We start from the raw sequence: 20,337 nt of genomic DNA, 5'->3' as shown, positions 1-20,337 counted from the left end.
TTAAGGCGTTATTACAAAGGCTATCTAGGTTAATTATAAACCGTTACTTTACCTTTTAGATAAATATCCGGTATTTTACTTATAACTCGCTATTCTATTTAAGGATTACGTAGTTAACCTTCGCCTATAAAGAATAGACCCTAGATCTAATAAGGGTCCTAGGGGGATTAGTATTATCGTGGCCCTAAATAGTGGAAGAGAAGGGGATAAAGGACTAGGTATTTAGAATAGAGCGATAAGGCTCCACGATATATTATCGTAAGATAGCACGGCTATTAAGGTTAGGGTAGTTTATAGTTAAGGAACTAGTCCTAGCGACCTTAAGGGCGATAAATCGGTCGAGTTTACGCTTCCGCGCCTTTAACGTCTTAAACCACTTAATCCGTTCCCCAATATATATATTAGTTAGCTAGTTATAGGGGATATTCTTATAAGAAGATATCGTTTTCTTATCGATACTCCTTAACGGTCCTTATACCCTTTAGAAAGGTAGAGCGATTATTATATTGGATAGGTAGTTATAGGGAGTAAGAAGGTAATAATACAAGGGTCCGAAAAGGAATAAGCGTGGATTAAGTAGTAGTTACAGCTAGTCCGAATATAGGTAATCTTAAAAAATTAGAATAATCGCTACACTAAGAATTAAAATAGTAGGAGGAGGATAACCTCCTAAGTATCATATAATCGCTCTTATACTAGGAAATAAAAGAATTATTAGACCGTTTTAGCTGACTTCCCTAATAGAGATCGAATAATCGTAGACCTAGTTAGCTATTATAAGAATAGTTTTAATAATAGACGATATAAAAGACTTTAATCTCCGAATTCATTAGGATCTAGTTCTTAGCGGAAAAAACAGAAGATAACTATATCTAGAACGCTAGTTCCTATTCCTATATAACTAATACCTGCACTAATGTAGACTACGGCTATATCGTAAACTATTACTACTACCGATATACTTAACTTAGAAATAACGGTAATAAACTATATTATATAACTAAAGATAAAACGGAACGCGCTTAAGACCGATACCTAGCGTTAACTTATTATCTATCGATCTAAGGTAAAAGGTGCTTTAAGAGATAGTAAAGAATTACTAGACGATTATAAGAAAAGTAACAAGGTAAGGAAAAATACCGTTAATCGAAGGCTTAGTAATATAGAGCTATCTTCTATAGATATCGAAGAGAGAATTATAGTCCTATACGACGAGTTTAATAATCTAACGGCCTAGACGTTAACTACGTAACTAGTATAGTAGAGGTAGTCATAGCTAAATCTAGGCATTTAGACCTAGTCTTAACCGATTTCACACTTATAGCCGTAGACGTAGATAACGGGATAGACTTAGTTATATCCGCAGATACAGCTATAATCGCGAGCATAAATGCTATAGCAGGGCGCGGCTAAAATTTAGTTAAGCTCCGTTTAAGGAGATAAAAAGGGAAATAGATAATAAGATAGTTTACTAAAGGTTTTCTTATCAGGTCTTTTCTTTCTATGGCTAGACTCTACTTTTCCTTTCTCGCTTACTAAACATAGTTTCTACCTATCTAAGTAATCGAGACGATTACTTTTTTCGGAGGACGGTATTACTACGCTATATATATACCTTATAGATACAGATAAGTTAGTATCCTATAAAGGGATATTAGTATCCCCTGCTATAAAGCTCTTCCAGCTAGTAGCTTAGCTTCTATATCTTCACCTTACTCTTTAGATTCTTCGCAGGCCTTTGTCTACTATACCATAGATAGTATATTATACCCGAGAAGGACTATATAGTCTAAATAAGGCTCTTATAGATTAGATAGAATAGCGGAGTAAGATAAATAAATATCAAGTAATTAGTATATAGTAATAGTTCGATATATTATAATACGTATTCTACTAAAGGGCACTTAAGGTATTCGATATAAAGCTAATATATCCTGCCTAGGATATTATCATTATTGTTATTATTATTTATTACTCTGCTCTCGCTTAGCTAAGCTAGGCTAGCTACATAGGGAATAGTCCTTCTCTAATTTTCGAGGGGAAACCGTTAATAGATAAAAATCCCTACGCTCCTATTATATAAGGAAGTTCCTTCGTGCGTGGCCGCTACGGTATTACTCCGCGGCCCCGTTTTTATCGTTATTCGAAAACCGGATCTTACCTCCGGGCTAATAATTAATAGGGGTTAGCTAGTTAGTCTAGTAAGTACTATATCGGGTTATATACGCCCTTAGTGCGCTATCATTACGGTTACTCGCCGTTATCCTTTCCTTTATTCCGGATCCGGCGAGGTTATTCTCCCCTCGCCGCGGTACCCTTTATGCCCTCCCTCCCTTTTATAGGGAGGGGGGCGGGGGGCGCGCTTACCCCCCTCTTACTCCTTCCCTTATTTATTATATATTCCTAAACCTTATTTATATACCTATTATTTATAGTAGCCCTTATTTAGTTATATACCTCCCTTACTCGCACTATATAGACTCTCCGGGGTAGGCGCTATAGTATAGGCCGGGCGTGGCTACTATTCCCTGGAAGGTATAGTGACTTATAGGGCTAACCTACCGCTCCCTTCTTTTATAAACCTCTTTCTCTTCCTCTCTTTTCCTCCTTTCCTCTTTTCCTTCTTTAAGCTATTATTTTCAATGTGAGTTTTATATAGTTAGTACGGTATAAGTATAGCCCTAAAGCTCCTGTGCGGGATCCCCCGGTACTATTCGCCTATAGTATAGGGGATCTAATAGGGTCCCAGGTTATACCGTCCTTACGCCGCCCCCGCTCCGCCCCTGTAACGCCCGCCTTAGTCTAACTCCTTTACCCCTTTAAATACCTAGTAATAAGACCTCTATTACTAAAAGGGGAGCCGGTACTAGCGCCTATACGTGTTAAAGGCCGGCTACCCCTTAGTCCTCTACTATAAGTTCCCCGCTCTAATATCGTCGCGCCCGCTCTACGCTCTTACTCTATATTCTAACCCGGTATAATCCGCGCCTACGCCTACTATTAGGTCTTCTCCCTATACCTTTTATATCGTGTCCTTAGCCTATAACTACTAAGCGGCTCCTTAGTAAAATCCGCCCGGTAAGTCATTTTATCGTATTCTTATTACGCTCCTATTACGCTCCCGCTGTGTGCTATATTTACTAATCTGATTTAGGGGCGGGCGCTTATTACGTTAAATATATTAATAGTAATCGTAGTAATAGCCACTACGCTCCGGTTTATCCCCGTTACGCTCCCGCTACGCCTTTACTCCGCTAGTCCTCCTATTAGGTTCCCCTCCCTTACTATAATACCGCTAATACCCTTATCGCCGCCGCCGCCGCCGTCTACGCTACCCTGATACCCTTTATAGGTTTTCCCCTTCTCTATTATACCGTATACGTTACGTCCTCGTTACTAATCCTATTATAGTATATCCGTAAGTACTAGTAGGCGGCCACCTATTAGACCCGCGCCCTCTAGGCGTACTACGCCGCCCTCCGCCGGGCTAGTAGTATTAGTATAGTCGTAGTCGCCGCCGTCGCGCCCCTATAGAGTTATAGTAGTAGCTACGCTTATAACGGCGAGATATTAGAGCTTATCCTCGCCTACCTCGTAAGTTACCCCGCGCCTCCCCCGCGTCGACCCCGCTACTAACACGTATCGTAGAATATCCCCCTCCCCTTATCTAAGGACCCTAGGATATTATTAAAGATCCGCGATCCTATATTTAACGATATTTTAATACGGTAGTATATATAATATAAGGATACGCTATAACCACTAATATATAAGAAGAATATAACCTTCTACTAAAATATATAGTATTTAGTCTTTTTTATTATTCTACTTAGTATTATTTATTCTAATTAGGTAATAAAACTCGCGCTAACTAATTGTAAATAGGTCCTAGAAGACTATACCGAATCCGACTAATAAGCCGCCGATTATTTCTAATATAATAGTCGGATAGTTTCCGTGCTATCGTTAAGAGGTATTTATACGCCCCCTTAGCTAGTATACGACTATAATATAATATAAAGCTACTACTAATACTAGTATATCGGGTGCCGGGATAATATCGTCGTCTTAGTTAGATATTCTTATCGTAGTTACGAATAGCTTTAATATTAGCCTCGCTATTAGTTATAGCGTAACTAATAGTAAACCCTATCTTAGTAAATGTTTCTCTACTTATTACTAGCTTTTAGGTGCTACTAAGGTTATATATATAAAACACCGCTATCTTAGTAGAAATAACTACTAATAAGTACTAGAAGGCACCCTTACCTAGTATAGTACCTAGTAAATAAAGGAAAGTATAAAAAATACAGTTAGACTAAATATATTATATAAAAGAGGCATTTATGTTATTAGCTTAGCCTTTTTCTTTATTTTTATAACACCTTCGTAGTTTTCTGCTAGCTTATAAGTGATATCGAATAGGGCCTAAGAGGTTCTGAATTAATTATATAAATATGTAGTTCTATAAGGCAAAATCAATACCAGATAATCCTATAGATATCTACCTTCCATACCTAATTACATAATCGCCCGTTAGGGGGTTTTTTCTTTTATTATACACGTACCATCGTATTAAAAATAGATCGTATAGGCATACGGACTATAACGTGGTCTATAGGGGATCTAGGGGGGATCCACGCTATAACTAAGGGCTTCGGATATCGGGGACCTCGGGTATGAGGATATAACAGGGGCGGATACCGGAAAAGACCGGGTAGGATCCAAATAACTTAGTACCTATAATAGAGTCTTCACCACCTAAATTAAGGGTATAAGAGACTCTCCTAGATATAACTAAACATAATACACACACACGAGATTTTTACTCTACTAAGTTAATTATCTAAGTGCCTTTTAACGTGCGATGAAATATACCACTACGCTAAAAGGGAATTCACACGTCTTGTATATACGGCTTATTTAAGTGCTTATATTTAATACGACATACCCCCTAGGTTAGCAGGCAGTACTGCCTAATAGGCTGGATAAGTCATCAATAAGCACCAATAGCTCTGACTGTCTTTGTCTTTTTTATGGGGTTTCTATGTTTCGAATTAAGGTTATTTTTGAGGGGTATGCTTAGTTTACGCTAAAACGGCTACCGGGCTTATAACTATCGGACGTTAAATGGACTCTTCTGACTTGGGGGAAATCTCTGTGTGTGTGTATTGTTTGCCCTATTTTTATAAGGGGCAGTGCTCCTCCGGAAGTACTGCTCTATTTAGATCTTATCCGGTATTTTACCATAGGTCCACCCTTGTTATTTCTTGATCCCCGAGGCCTATACCCAACCTCGAAGCTCGTACTAATACGATATACCTCCCTAGTTAGTGCGCATTATTCCGGGCCGACTAGCTAATTAGAGGCCTTGGTTTAAACCGAACAGCTCTTAATTTCCCTATTATAAAAACAGTCTATCTTAAAAACCAATCCTCGAAAAGGCTCTTAAAAACGCTCTTAAATCAATCCTTTTAATTATTCAAATTTAATCTTACTTTCCCGGCTTCTGATTGGTTCTATTAGGTTGATCGCCTCCTGTTTAATGCTATCATAGGGACGCTCTAGAAGAGCTCCAATAATAACTTGTTTAAATCCACCCCTTAAAGGCGTAGCCGTTAGTTATATCTCCCGCGGGCGTAGCCTTTAGTAGGCTTTTGTATATGCCTATCGTTGAAAACACGGCAGGGCTTTAGCGGTATCTCCGCAGTAATAGCAGTGCCGATATAATAAGGAGATCTTTACACGAGGTCCCATAGTAATAGCGGTTAGTTCGCAGTAATAGCGATAGTATCTCGATAGTAATAGTAGTGCCGATGGTTCCGCAGTAATAGCGATAGCATCTCTGCAGTAATAGTAGTGCCGATGGGTTAGTTCCCTCCTATAATAGGCTAATCTATACCAAAGTGATAGAATAGAGAATCCCTCTCTATAGAGATATCTACCCGCAGAACGGGAATAGAGGTCTCTTTCTATAAGGTTGTCAAATAGGTAGTCGCAAAGAGTGAAAAGGTAGGGTCAAGTAAGGAACCAGGTATAATCACGATAGGATTATAATAGGGTTAGAACGTGGGTATAGCTAAAGAGTTAGATTAATCGCTAGCCTCCCCTTTTAAAGGGGGAGGCTCCCTCGCTCCTTAAGACTACGCTCTACTCCTCGAGGGCTGCTTATTTACTTCCTCGAGGGCTGCCTTATTTACTCCGAGGGACTATTCTGTTTACTATATAATAACTTACTTTGTTTATGCCTTAAGGGGTCTCGGACTAGGTATACCTAGACCCTTATAGGTTCACACTAGGGACTTATTATAACCACTACTGCAGGCACCTAATATAGCGACCTCCCCCGGATACTCCTATCCTTAGGAGCGCCCGATCCGTGCCGGCCTTTTAGCTCCTCTAGAACCTAACCTCCGAGCCTATCCCTAAATCCCCCGGTGCCCCGAACCAGAGCCCCCCCGGCAGGACCCTAATAAGTCCCCGACGGGTTCCTACACGGAGCCTCTTCGGCCGTGGCTCTAACCCGGGTACATACCCCCACCCTTCGTTTTATTAACTACACCGCTAAAACTAATATCCCACGCCGGGCTCCTAATAGGTTTTAGGGTGGTTCTTTCCCGGGCCTTCGGATTTACCCTTTTATTCTTTTAGGTTATCCCTTTTATCTATCTATAAAGACTCCCTCGTATAGTATTATATAGGGCCCGATATTACTCCTTCCGTGAATTTCGTAGCTTCCTTCTTTATACTAAAAATAGGTGCCTATATAACTACTTTTTAGAGATATCTTATAACCTGCTATTATTCCCTCTTCCTATTCTTTCTTCCCCTTCTATACTTAATTTTCGATTATACTACGCCTTATAAGTTCTACCTAACCTAAGGTATCGCATACTAACGGTTAGTAGCTTTACTTAATTAATTAATTAATTAACTACTATCTTATAAGTACTCCCCTATCTCTAATCTAGGATACTAGCTAACCATAAGATATAGTGTAGATACTATACCTTCTTAGGAAGATAATAATAATAAATACGCCGCTACTCCCGCGAGTATAACGCGGTCCTCTAAGAGAATTAAGATTATAGTTACGGTATTATCCTTATAGTCCGCTAAGTAGTCTGTCCCGTAGTCGGCTACTTAACCTGCCTTATCGTAGGTTACTACCCCGGCTATGCTAAAGCCTCCTACTTTAACTACGGCTACGCCTTTAATATCGACTACTACGCCGTCGGTTACTCTACGCTAGAAGGTAGTGGATATCGGTATAGGTAGGGATCTAAGGGCCCCCTATATACGTTATACGGGTAAGTTAATAGCGATTAATTTGAAAGAGAAGACGTATACTATTAAGGCCGTAATTTACCGATACGCCGATAACGGTCGGCGTATAAATAAGTATCACTACTGCTCCGAGTATAATAGCCTTAAATACCGCGTAGTAAGTTATACGCTATCTTTAATCCCTATAGCCCTTTCCTTTACAGACTACTCTATAGGCCCGTTTCTAATATATATAATAGCTCCTTATTACCGGTAAGAACGCTACCGAGTAGCTATAAAAGGTTTTAGTTATCGCTATCGAAAAAGGTAGCCTAAATAAGAGTCATCGTATAAGTATTACTAACCGTGTCCCCTTATTAGCCCTATATAGTACCCTTACTAATCCTTTATAGTATTAGGCTATAGCAGTTTAATACTAGGTTATCCTTAAAGAGGCTCTGGGTTAAGCGACGCTAAAGGTTAACCGGTTATTTACTAAGGAAGCTATTACTACTTAGCGTTAAGCTAAGGAAGTTACCGATGCCCGTTAGAAAATAGCGGAAGATATCTATAAAAGGCTTAATAGTATAGAGTCGCTCCTTAAGTAATTCGTCGGGTTATAGTAGTAGCGCCTTACCGTTGAGTAGTAGCGGCTCGATATCGAGTAATAACGCCTAGCGTTATATTAGCGCGACCTTATAGCCTAGGAATATACGGCCACTGCCTTTAAGTAGATAGCTACTCTTAACCTAGCCTAGGCTTAGGCCGTGGAAAGTAATATACTTATACCCTTAGGGTCTGCCTTAGCCCCCGCGGGGGTTATCTTTATAGGTAACGATATATTTAGTAATAGTAGTCCTGCGTAACCTTAAGGCTTTATACCGTAAGGTCCTTAGGGTCCCCCGGATCCTTATAAAGTACCCGACGATAATAATATAGTGCCGACCTTATTAGTAAAGAAGGGTAAGGGGAAGAAGGCTTTAACGCCCTTAACTCCTTTATCAGGGAAGAAGAAGAGAGAGTAGTAGAAGGCGAAGACGCCGCTATCTTTTTATCCTTTAACGCTATCCGCAGGTAACGGGTAAAAGGGGGTAACGGCTACTACCGCGGGGTAGAGCCAGGTATATATAGAGGATAATAACGGTAAGGTGGCTAGGCGGGAGCCTACCCCTTTAGATAATAAGTTAGTAGGGTTTAAGGACGCCCTAAAAGGGCCGTGATAGTATATATAGAGGAATAGTTATTTTTTTTTAGGTTTTTTACTAGCCTTCGGGTTAGGTTTTTCCTTTTTTTTTTGACTAGCTTTAGAGTATTCCTATTATAACCCTAATAGTCCTTAACTATACTCCTATTATAATATAAATCGTGTCTTAATCGTGACGGCTAAGTAAAGGAGGAGTAGAGGAAAATAGACTTTAAGGGCGATACGCTATTATACTAAAAGAAGAGGAACGGGGTCGGGGGCGGGAGCGTTACGTTTAAGAAGAAGAATAAAGATTAAGAGCAGGACGCTTAAAAAGGAAGAATAAAGATTAAGAGTAAAAAGCTTAAAAGGAAGAAAATAGTAACCGAGGCGAATAATGCCTATATAGTCCCTATCTAGGTTAAGGGGGGGTCCCTATCTAAGAATTTATCTCCACGGCCTACTAAAGGGTTTTTTAGGTTAGTATAGCCAATTCGTGGGCCCTTATCCTTATTTAGTCCTTTACAGGAATAATAGGTAAACCTATTAGGTTCCTAGTATATCTTATTATCCGTAAGGAGGGGGAAGATAGGATAACGTCCTTACGTTATATCTATAGGGTCTTCTATAGGAATAGTGTGTAGAGCTATATAGTCCCCGGATAGTCTTATCTTAAAGTAGACGTCGACGAGTTTATCGGGCACGTTCCGTTTTAGCTCCTAAGTATTCTCCTCGTCGCTATAGCCCGCCTATTTAATTAAGTACTAGCGTTATTTACCTTAGTATCGGTAGTCTAGGATAGCTTTAACCATATACTCGTCCGAATCCGGTTCGATATTAACTATCGGTGGTTCCGGCTATAATCTATCGCGGGACCTCTAAGGTTCTAGTAAGGAGATAGGGAAGACGTTATAGATCCTTATACCTTTTAGTAGTGCTAACTAATAAGCTAAGCTATACGTGCCGATAATCTTAGTTACCTTAAAAAGTCCGATAAACTTATCGCTAAGCTTTTTAGAGGGCCTCTTCTATCGGATATTCTGCGTGGATAGTAAGACGTACTTATCAACCTTAAACCTCCGTTAAGCATAGCCGTTATTATAATACCGTTCGTAGGAGGCCTACACCCTCTTAATAAGATCTAAAATAGACCGGCGCTAGGCTATAAGGTATTCCGCCCAGGTCTTAGCTTCGGCGGCGCGGACCTCGCCTACCCTCGGAAGCTATACTTTATTAGGTCCCCTTAGGTTATAGCCTATTAGGGTATCGGATAGGGTATAATGTATCGTAGAGTGCTATACTATATTATAGGTAAATTCTGCGAGTAGTAGTCGGTTAACCTAGTTATCCTATTCCTGCGAATAGAATACACGTAGGTAATACTCGAGGTTCTAATTCTATCGCTCTATCTATCTATCCGTCTACGGGTATTACGCTATAGATAGGCGTTATACGGTACCGAGGCACCGATATAAGGTTACCTAAAAACGACTTATAAATAGCGAGCCTTAGTCCGAGATAATACCGTTAAGTAAGCCGAAAGTGCGGAAGACGTGATACTATAAAGACTTAGTAAATCCTTCTGCTATTAGGCTACTACTTAAGTGGATATAAATCGAGTACTTTATTAGGCGGTATACCACTATAAGGATAATATCCTGTTTCCTGTTTATAGCCGTGCTATAAACCGGCGGTAGGCCTATAATAAAGTTAATAGATATCTCTATAAAGGGGCGCTAAGGCACTAAAAGACTCGCTAGCTCGCTATATAGCTTATAGTACCGCGGCTTAGTGCGCTAATAGATAGTATAGGTGGGTATAAACTACCGGATATCCCTAGGCAAATAATCCTAAAAGTAGAAGTCCGAAATCCTCTTAATAGTCCTTACGACCCTATAATGCCCCACGCTGGGTCCGTTATAGAAACACTATAGGACCTTTTATCGGAGGCCAGAGTAGTCTAGTATAAAAACGCGATTCTTAAAACAAAGGATACTACTACTCCTAGACTATTATCCGTATATAGTATTATTACCGTGGGCTTTACGCTACCTAGTATAAAAAGGGTTATCCGCTTACGCCTCTGCTTCCTCTTCTAGTAAAGTAGGGCAATTAAGAGCGGGAACACGATTAGGGGTAGTACGGGAACCACGCTATTTCCCGATAAGGCCTAAAATAAACTACCTCGATATAGGCTCTAAAAAAGGATTATCCGCTTACGTCTTAACCACTAAAATAGGAGGGGCGGGCTCCAAAGAAAGGTTATCCGCTTACGTCTTAACTACTAAGATAGGAGGAGCGGGAAAATTATAATCGGGGCTATTACGGGAACTATACTGGTTCTCGATATAGCCTAAAATAAGACGCCTCGATAAGGGCTCTAAAGAGAGATTATCCGCCTATACCTCTACTACCTTCGGTAAGGGGGAGTTAAGAGCGGGAATAGAAATTAGGATAGCACGGGAATTATCCTAGTTCCTAATACGCCCTACGATAAAACGCTTCGAAAAAGACTCTACCGCCTTAGCCCGGTTAGTAACCAGGGCGCGCTTATAGGGCGCGTGCTAGGGCTTTCTTAATAGCCTATCCGCGGGGTTTAATATCCCCGGGCGGTGCCGAATCTTAAAATTAAATAGGGCGAGCTCCTTAAGCCACCGTGCGTGCTAGCCCTTAAGCTTCGGCTTATCTAGTAGATAACGATAGTTTAGGTAGTCTGTTAGGACCACTATAGGGCTCTGACTATAGGCCACGTAGTGGCGCTACGTCCGAAAAGACTTAATAATAGCTATAAGCTTAGAATCGGGTATACTATAATTAAGCTCGGTGCTATGTAGTTTATGGGATATAAATACGATAGGTCTTTATAGCTGATAATATCCTTAAGCTAACTAATAACGGCCCTAATTATAAAAGCGGAGGTATCTAGCTCGATACGTATTAGCAGAGCAGGGTCAAAATACCGTAAAACGGGCGCTTTCTAAAATAGTAGCTTTATTTCTTCGAACGCGGCCTAGGCCTACTAAGAAAGTATAAGGACCCCGGCGTGGCCCCTAGTATAGCCGCTAGTATAGCCTTTAGTATAGTCTCCTTTAAGATAGTCTATAAGAGGGGCGGTTACTTTAGAGTAGTTCCGAATAAAACGTCTATAAAACCCCGTAAAACCTAGGAAGACCTATATCTTCTTAACACTATTAGGGAGTTCCTAGTCGCGGATTGCCTTAACGCGGGATAGGTCTATACGTACCCTATCTAGGCTATAGATAAACCCGAGGAATTCCACGTCTCTAGTCTTAAACTTATACTTATCGGGGTTAGTATATAGGGACTACTGCCTAAGCCTTATAAGGACCTCGCGGACGTATACGCGGTGGGTAGCTAGGTCTTTACTATAGATAAGAATATTATCTAGATAGACTATATAGATAGTGTCGATAAGACCCGTTAGCGCCTAGTTAATATACCGCTAGTAGCTTACGGGCGTGTTAGTTAGCCCGAATAGTATAATAAGGTACTCGTAATAGCCGTATTTTATATGGAACGCTATCTTCCACTTATCCCTAGCTCGTATACGGAGCCGATAGTATATATCCTTAAGATCTAGCTTAGTGTAGTACTACGCCGATAATAACCAATCTAGGATTTTATGCATTAGGGGCAGGGGGGTATAGTCCTTAACTATTACCTTATTTAATCCCCTATAATCGATATATAAACGTAGCTTACCACCTTTTTTAGGGATAAACAGGATAGGGGCGCCGGCCGGACTAGTGGATAGTCTAATCCACCCTTTTATAACGGTATCCTATAGATACTAGCGTAGTACCTTAAGCTCTTATACGGCGAGGGGGTAAATAGGGCCGTAGGGGGGCTTTTTCCCTTCCTCGACCTTAATAGCGTAATCCTACTACTAATACGTTAGTAGCCTCCCGGCGTTCTTAACGTTAAAAACGTTAACGAAATCTTAATACTATTCCGGTAGCGTGCTAGCGGGTGCCCCGGCTTCTAAGAATTTATCTTTATATCCCATTAAAGGGTTTTCCGCTAGGCTAATATAGCCGATATATAGGCCCCGCGTAGAACCTATATAGGTTAAGGTAAGATAGACTTAGCTTATCTAACTACCCTATATAGTTCTCTCGGTAATATAACTATACTAAGTTCCGCGTAGGTTAAGGGGTAAGTCCACGTGCTATACTACTAATTAATATTAGGGTTAACGGCTATAAGCCACGGTCTCCCTAGGATAATCTTCACGCCCGTAAGATTTATAACGTGGAACTCGGCGCGTTATACCCTTTTTCGACCTTAATAGTCTATCGCGACGATGATCCTATAGGTAGACCTAAGAGTAGTAGCCTTTATATATCCTTCCGTAATCCAGGATACCGGGACCGGGGGCCCCTCGGGGACCTAATTAGGCCCTAGAAAGGACCGGTCTAAAACGTTAATATCGGCGCCTCCGTTAAGGAGAGCCGTTATCTACACCTATTCCCTATCTTAGCGAAGGGACACGCGTGCCTTTACTAGTATAGTAGTAGGGGTAGTCCGAGGCGGGTATAGTTCCTAAGGCACCTCGCCCGTGACACGGCCGACTATAGGGCGGGATATAGACACCGGTTAGGCATTCGGGTTACTATTCCTTAAGCGCTATACCCGAGGGCTAGGGTATATAGTAGCGTAATACCCCTTTAAGTTATAGTTATAGTAAGTAATAGAGTCGAGGTACGATAATAGTCTAGGGCGTATAGGGTAGGTAGGAGTAAAGGTTAGGGTAGGCGTAAGGGTAGAAATAGAAGCAGAAGCAGGGGTATAAAGAGGGCTACTAGTAGAATTATAGGTGGCCGGAGCGTAGGGATTATAACTATACGCACGCGAGCGAAGATAACATTATTAGGTAGTAGACTAAAAGTCTATCCGAGCGCCGGCTAGTCCGTTAGTAATAGTTAAGGCCTTAGCCCTACGATAGACCGGGGCTAGATCCTAATAGTCTTTAGGAACCCCTATAGACACTATATAGTCCTGAATAGGCGGAAGCACCCTTATTAGTACTATCTAAATTCTCTACTAGTTTAGGAGCTCGCCTAGTAGTTCCGACTCTAGGGCTTCCTACCGTTATATAAACTTAGCGTAGGTCTCTCCCTCTCTCTAGGATAAGATAGATTTACTCTGGATCTATACCGCTACCTCTCTTAGGCGGGTATCATTATCGTTAACCTAATAGGATAGCCAGGCTTATAGGGCGGCCTAGGTAACCCTATTAGAGTCGCTATTATACTTATATCGTAGTTTAGCCTGCTAGCGTTCCTTAAGGTGGTAGAGGAGGCACGATATAACGAAGTAGTTCTTTATAGTATCCGTAGGAAAGGATTAAGAATCCAGGTCGAACCGCTAGTTAGTCTCCTAGATAAACGTACGATACTTAGCCTAGGATATACTATCCTACTTAGGTAGGGGGAAATTAAACTTAGCCTATATAGCGGATCCGTGCGTGGATAATATCGTGGATATATTATAGGTATACTAGGATCCTGTTAGGGTTACGATAGTACGATATCGAGGTTTAGCTATACGATAGTAGGTAATATCGGCCTAGTAGGAATCGATAACGGGATTAATAAAGGCGGTAGCGGTAGTAGCGACGGTAGTAGTATCCGCTTCTAGCTTAGTAAGATAAGTAAGCTTACGCTTACGGTGGTTCTATACCTCTATCTATTTAATGCGTTTATCTAGTTATTTATCCGTTAGTATAGCTGAGTTAACCGGTTAGGATCCCGTACGGGTCCTATTATAGTTATAGGAGGAACGGGGACGGTGATAGAGGTAGTAGTAGAGGTAATGCTAGCGATAGGAGTAGGTATAGGGGCAGGAATAGGTACCGGTACGGTGGTAGAGGTAGGAGTAGTAGGAGTAGTATTAATTCCTAATATATTCCCGTCGTATTCCTTATCGGCGTCCTTGATAAAGGCGGTTTCGCTATCACGTAGCTATCGCTTAAACTGGCTAGTAGCCTTATCGAAATCGAAGGTAGGATTATTTATTTTATAATAGTTAGATATCTTAGTGACTCTCCTTAACGGTCTTCGCGCCTTAGAGGGTAAAGTGATTCAAATATTAAATAGGTAGTCGTAAAGAGTGAAAAGGTAGGGTTAAGTAAGGAACCAGGTATAATCACGATAGGATTATAATAGGGTTAGAACGTGGGTATAGCTAAAGAGTTAGATTAATCGCTAGCCTCCCCTTTTAAAGGGGGAGGCTCCCTCGCTCCTTAAGACTACGCTCTACTCCTTAAGGGCTGCTTATTTACTTCCTCGGGGACTGCCTTATTTGCTTCGAGGGACTATTCTGTTTACTGTGTGATAACTTGCTTTGTTTATGCCTTAAGGGGTCTCGGACTAGGTATACCTGGACCCCTATAGGTTTACACTGGGGACCCATTATGACCACTGCTGCAGGCACCTAACAAAGGTGTCTTCTACTAAAATAGGAGTAAAGGTATCTCTCTGCGTGGGTATTATTTCCTATCCCAAAGGGATATTCTTCTTCTTTAACGGGCTCCTTAGCTGTAGCCTTATTAATTAAGGTACCCTAGCTATAGCTTCCTACTTATAAACGTTAAAGGCGTTAACTTAACTTAAATAGTAGGAAGGTAACTAGAGGAGTTGTCTGATTAAAGAGGTTGATTAAAGAGGTTGCCCTGATTAGACTAATAATAGTCGATTAAGTGCTTATAACGTGGTTGCTTCTGCAGTGGAAGAGTAAAAAGGAGAGCTTTAAGCATTATAAACCGGGCTTATAACTATCGTATTAAAAAGATACCACTACGCCAAAAGGGAATTCCCAAGTCTTATACATAGGGTTTATTTAAGTGCTTATATTCAATACGATATATATAGCCCTAAAGCTATAGTGCGGCGCCTATCGCCCCTAGGGTTAAAGGCTAGTAGAAGCTAAGTATAGTAAATCACGGTAATAAATAAAGGAAATCCTCTATAATAATCTGCCTAATCGACCTATAAAATAGGTAAAAACCAAAACAGAGTAACTAGACTATAGAATCCGACGTTTACGCTCTATACTACTCCGCTAAGGCTATTTTAGTAGGTAAAAGATAGGCCTTAAAACCTATATTCCTCTTTTAGTACCGAACAATAGCGGCAGAGATAGCGGTAAGCATACTAGGGCTTCTAGCAGGGCTCTTCGTTTATTTTTATAAAAGGGGCAGGAAAGAAGTAAGGTATACTGTATTCTGTATAGGGGAGCCGGGACAGGAATAGCGGTCGTTAGCACTATTTTAGGCCCTTTTTAGTAGGGTTTTAGGTAACCGAAGCCGGTTTTTAACTAAATAAAAGCCGACTTTACCTACCTAGCGCCTTATATTAGTAATAGTTTTCGGGAAAAACGGAGGTTATCGCGGACTAAGCGCCTATAAAGGCGGCGTAACCGTACCGATTTACCCCTTTTTTCCTCCTCTTCCGTTATTCTACAGGGTCTTCTAGTCTTAAGTAAGGGCTATATTTATCCGGTATTTTAGATAGCTAAGGGTAACTAAACTAATAGACTTAGTAGCTTTTTCGAGGTTTAACGCCCTTTTAGCCACTTTATCTACTAGTTCGTTCCCTTCTATCCCTATATACAAGGAGTACCGCTATTAGGTTATTCTACCCTAGGGAAGGTCTATACGATAACTTCTTTATCGTAGACGCTAGTCGTTTGCCTATCGCCGAATCGCTTATCTTTAGGCTACCAGTGACCCTAAGTTCAAGGCTAAACTCTTAGTGCTTCGCAAAGACTATCTTACGATGTATATGCAAATTTTGAGCCCCTGGATGCGAGCCAGAAATCGCGGACGACTTGGTTAGTAGCCCGCGACCCTCGGAGACTAGCGAATGGCATCAGAGACGTGTCGGTAACTGTAGAGGGACTAGCGGAATGCTTACCTGATGACCTTTTTCAGAAACACAGATTTGTCCGCCTGTGATAGCTGGTATCCAGGGAAGCTCTGGTCAAACAGCGCACTCGAAAGCCAAACCTGTGCCTTAGCATGTCGACTAACCAACTTTTTGAGTGGTTCGCACAGTTTATCAAGCTCACTCCTGGCAGCGTTTCCGCCGATGCCTCGAATAAGGGAGAATGCCAACGAAGGACCAAGCTGGGTTAATGCCTCCTCAGCCAAAGCTTGCACCGATGGATCGTTACTACTGATCAAAACAAACGATGCCTGTGTGGTTTTAGCAAGCTGTAAAGAAGACATCGAGTGTTACAGGAAAGAAGGGGCTGACCCAGAACTCTGCAGCCGCAGCCTTTGGCAACGGCTCCCGCCCTTCGAGGACTCTGAGAGCAAAGACAAAAAGTATCTCGACGGAGGTGGTGGATTCGCCGCGAAAAAATACCGCAGGATATTTGACGAGCAATCGATTGGTAAAGTCAATACAGTTCTGTGCCAATTCCGGGTCCGTCTCTGGCTCTAATATGGTACGCATTCAGTGAGAATCAAGGCTTTTTAAGAAGAATAATCAGCAGGCCTTACCGGGAAGAAGTTGTAACAGATTGGCCACCCAACACAGGAGGTCCCCACACAGATTGACCCTTTCTGCGCCTGGGAAGTTACTCAACGCGCTCATAAAAGAGCACGCGGCACTCACAAAGAGGCCGAGCCTTGGACAGGGATGATTCTGGCGTGTCAAATACCCTACCACCTTCTCTGGCGGGAAGACGAAGGGCCCAGTCTCACGCTCCGAAAAGCCAGTTCGAAGAATATCACAGATACAATCAACCACTTCACCACTGCGGGGGAAGTGTTCCTGAATCTGCTGAACGACGCCCAGTATATCGGCTTGAATTTGTGTGAGGAAAATTGTCTGGTCAGGATACGCTAGACTAGCTTCGGTATCCAGGTCAACAGGAATCTCGACAGGGGACCGCATGCCCTTGCCAATGCTGGCGAGGCATCTCAGAGCCTTCAAGGCGACATGTTCCGATATTTCCAACGTGTCTGTACTTAGTAGACACTTGTGACTGTCAGCCAGCTCAGGGTGTTCTATTAGCAGTAGGGATTTCGCAGCATCGTGCTGGACGAATTTGAGGAGGACCTCAAGGTGCTCCAGCCTTGTTCGGTCATCTGCGATTGCTTGCAGCACACAAGCAATACCGCCTATTACTTTCTCGCTTGCTAGGCAGTCCACTTGAGACTGGGCACATAATGAGTTGTATTGGCCCAAGAAAGCATTTGCTTCACTGGCCAAAATGCGCCGAGATGAATAACAGAGCCGCTGAATAGACCGGGCAGCTGGGCACGCCAGAGCGGCGTCTGGTAGCACGGAGAAGAGAAGGTTGAGGACTGCCGGGAGACTAGCAGTCTCTCTCTCGAAATAGTCGGAATACCGCTCAATCAAAGACAGGCAAGTTTGACGTACCCGGGGAGGCAAGGCGCCACCAGGTCGTTGAAGTATGTCAAATAAAGACGAAGAAAACACAAGTTTCAGTGGTCCGTCGCAAGTATCATCAGCCACGCAATCGGCAAGGGATCTAAGGCAGAATGCCGCTGCCTCTAACCCCCACCAGTCTTCCAATGCCAGCTGTTGAAGCACAAGGTCTGCAAAAGTAGACACGAGCTGCGGCCCTGTCACCGCATAGGTAGATTGGAGGAAGTCAGCGACGTCTTTCCTGGCGTCGCCAAACGCCATGCGGTCAGACGAGTCCCAGCTAAGGAAAACTTCCATTGGTGGAAAAGAGGCCTTTCGCCACGCATTTGATGCGACTTGGAGGACATGCGAAGTTGCCGGAGCTATCCATGGCTGTACGGCTTCGTCCGAGAATTTTTTGTCGATGATTGTCTCGGTGAACGTCGACCAGAACTCAATGGCAGGAACAAATATCCTGTCATCGGCAACAGGATACCCTCGGGCTGCGGTCAGGCCGCAAAGCTTCGAGAGAAACCATTGACTCTGCTCGCTAACCTCCTCTAGAAGCTCCTGAGCTCGAGCTTCTCCTAAGGAGAGAATAATCTGTCCAAATAGGACAGATTCGAATTCAAAATCCCCATTAATTAGTCCTTGATACCTTTCGTGACCCCACTGGCTATTGAGGAGCGAAAAAAGCAACTGGTAGTGCGAGTCGACCAAGAAACTCGGGTAGTTGGAAAGAAGATCGTAGACTAGTTCGCCAGCAATCTCAAAAAGATCGCTGCTGCCGAGCGATTCAAAGACACGTTCGGTCAATGTGCGAAGGGGCTTGATGACTTCGCGGCTCGGAAGGGAGACACGTTGCGAAAACCAGATCCATGACTGTGCGAGGACGAATAAGCCCAGACTCCGTTGAAAGAAAGCCAAGGCGACGCATCGTTCTTGGGAGGTGGTGATTCCAAAACAGACGAGAGGTACATGCTCGGAAAGGCAAGAGTTTAGATGAAGAATGGTACGACATACCTGTAGGCATTTGATACAGTCAATATAAAGATCATGCGATTCAAGTCCAGATGCAAAGCAATACGACATCACCGAGACAGCATCATGTGCATTGACAAGGGTCGCTTCATAGAGTTCCGAGCTGCGCAGAAATTATGAGCATCATTCCACCGCCCTAGGGAAGAAGTTTCAGAGGCAAGACCTGGGACAGGACTTACTGTTTACTGGTGTTCAGGTCTGTCTTCCCAGCTTCCTCGACGAGGGTGCCCGTAAGCCATAATGCGGCGCGTAATTGTTGTAGTTCCAGCTTGCGCAACACAGCATCGATGCCAACTGATGTGCCGATGCTGCAGAGCGGGTATTGTGCCTGTGGTGAGCTGAGAGACACACATAGATGTCTTATGAGGAGCCGACCCTGGTTAGGGAAGTGTAGGAAGAAGGTCACCAGGGCAGATATTAGCTTCCTGATGACTATGATGCCGGAACCATCCTTCAGTGACCTCACGATCCACTGCGTGAGATTGTGGAGGAGCTCTAGGGAGTCGTCCTGAGACAGAGAGCCGCTGGCAGCGAGTAAGCAACGGGGTGTGGTTGATGAAACACAGGATCGCCAACGTGCCTTTCCGTGTTTAATTTTACGGTCACCGTCAAGGCCCCATAAAACTTCACCTTATCGTCTCCGCTCGAGAGCAAGTCACGCGCAATCCACCAGCCTGAAGGAGATCTCTGAAGACGAGATAGGGTTTCCTGGATCTGTTTGAGATTCCGTGGCGCTGAGGGTTCGTAGAGGGCCAGGACCAGCTATATGGAGATGGATATCCCTGGTTAGAGGCATGGAAACAGTTCTCTTTAAAAAAGAAATAAAAAAGCCCCTGGGCGGCGAAAGAGAGTGCAGCGGGTGGGGAGAGGAAGTGCAGTTTCGGAGCGATTAAGGTCCAGAGTTTAACTTACAGCCTCCGCCTCCTGGGATGTTGAGGGGAGCGGCAGTTCCTCCATGGAGAAAGAATGCGCAAGCCGCAGACCTGGGTCGCGAAGTGGTTCTGTATGAGGACCATCGATGACGACCCAGACAGATTTGGGTTGGGCAGGTTTCCCAGCTAATAGATAAGGAGATAAGGATAAGACTTTAAAACATGCCTACCCGGGTTTGGGGGGTTCGACATTGCCGAGACAGCGTGTTGGGTGTGAAGACACTGTCCTCCGTAACCACCGTTATATAAGGCCTATACGTTTATTGCGATTATAATATATGTTATTAGGATAAATATCTCTTAAAGAAAGTCAGTTATACGGTAAAACTATATCTATATAGTATGATTATATCTTAAAGGACGTATCTTATATATAGCAGATCTTATATAATATATAGTTACCGGGAAAACGCGGTAACCACGCTCGATATATTTTACGATTATTTATAATAATAACGTAGCGTATTCTAAAGAATATATATCTTAATGTTTAATATACGTCTAGGTTAAGATA

General features: G+C 42.6%; 1 protein-coding gene across 1 annotated transcript; it reads right to left on the bottom strand.

Annotated features, from left to right (window-relative positions):
- Positions 1-15,955: 15,955 nt before the first annotated feature.
- Positions 15,956-19,921, bottom strand: SODALDRAFT_311989 (hypothetical protein). The gene is made up of 8 exons (XM_028609187.1): positions 19,804-19,921; positions 19,454-19,653; positions 19,071-19,415; positions 18,874-18,994; positions 16,977-18,732; positions 16,729-16,913; positions 16,387-16,667; positions 15,956-16,328 (listed from the first exon to the last, which is right to left on the bottom strand). Exons 1-8 carry the CDS (start codon positions 19,846-19,848, stop codon positions 16,244-16,246), a joined length of 3,018 nt encoding a protein of 1,005 aa, XP_028466673.1. The 5' UTR covers positions 19,849-19,921; the 3' UTR covers positions 15,956-16,243.
- Between the last annotated feature and the right edge of the window lie 416 nt (positions 19,922-20,337).

The sequence above is a fragment of the Sodiomyces alkalinus genome (assembly GCF_003711515.1).
Source record: "Sodiomyces alkalinus F11 unplaced genomic scaffold SODALscaffold_5, whole genome shotgun sequence".
In the NCBI taxonomy this organism is placed as follows: Eukaryota; Fungi; Ascomycota; class Sordariomycetes; order Glomerellales; family Plectosphaerellaceae; genus Sodiomyces; species Sodiomyces alkalinus.
Note: the sequence above shows the minus strand (reverse complement) of the source record. Positions and strands in the feature narration are given on the sequence as shown.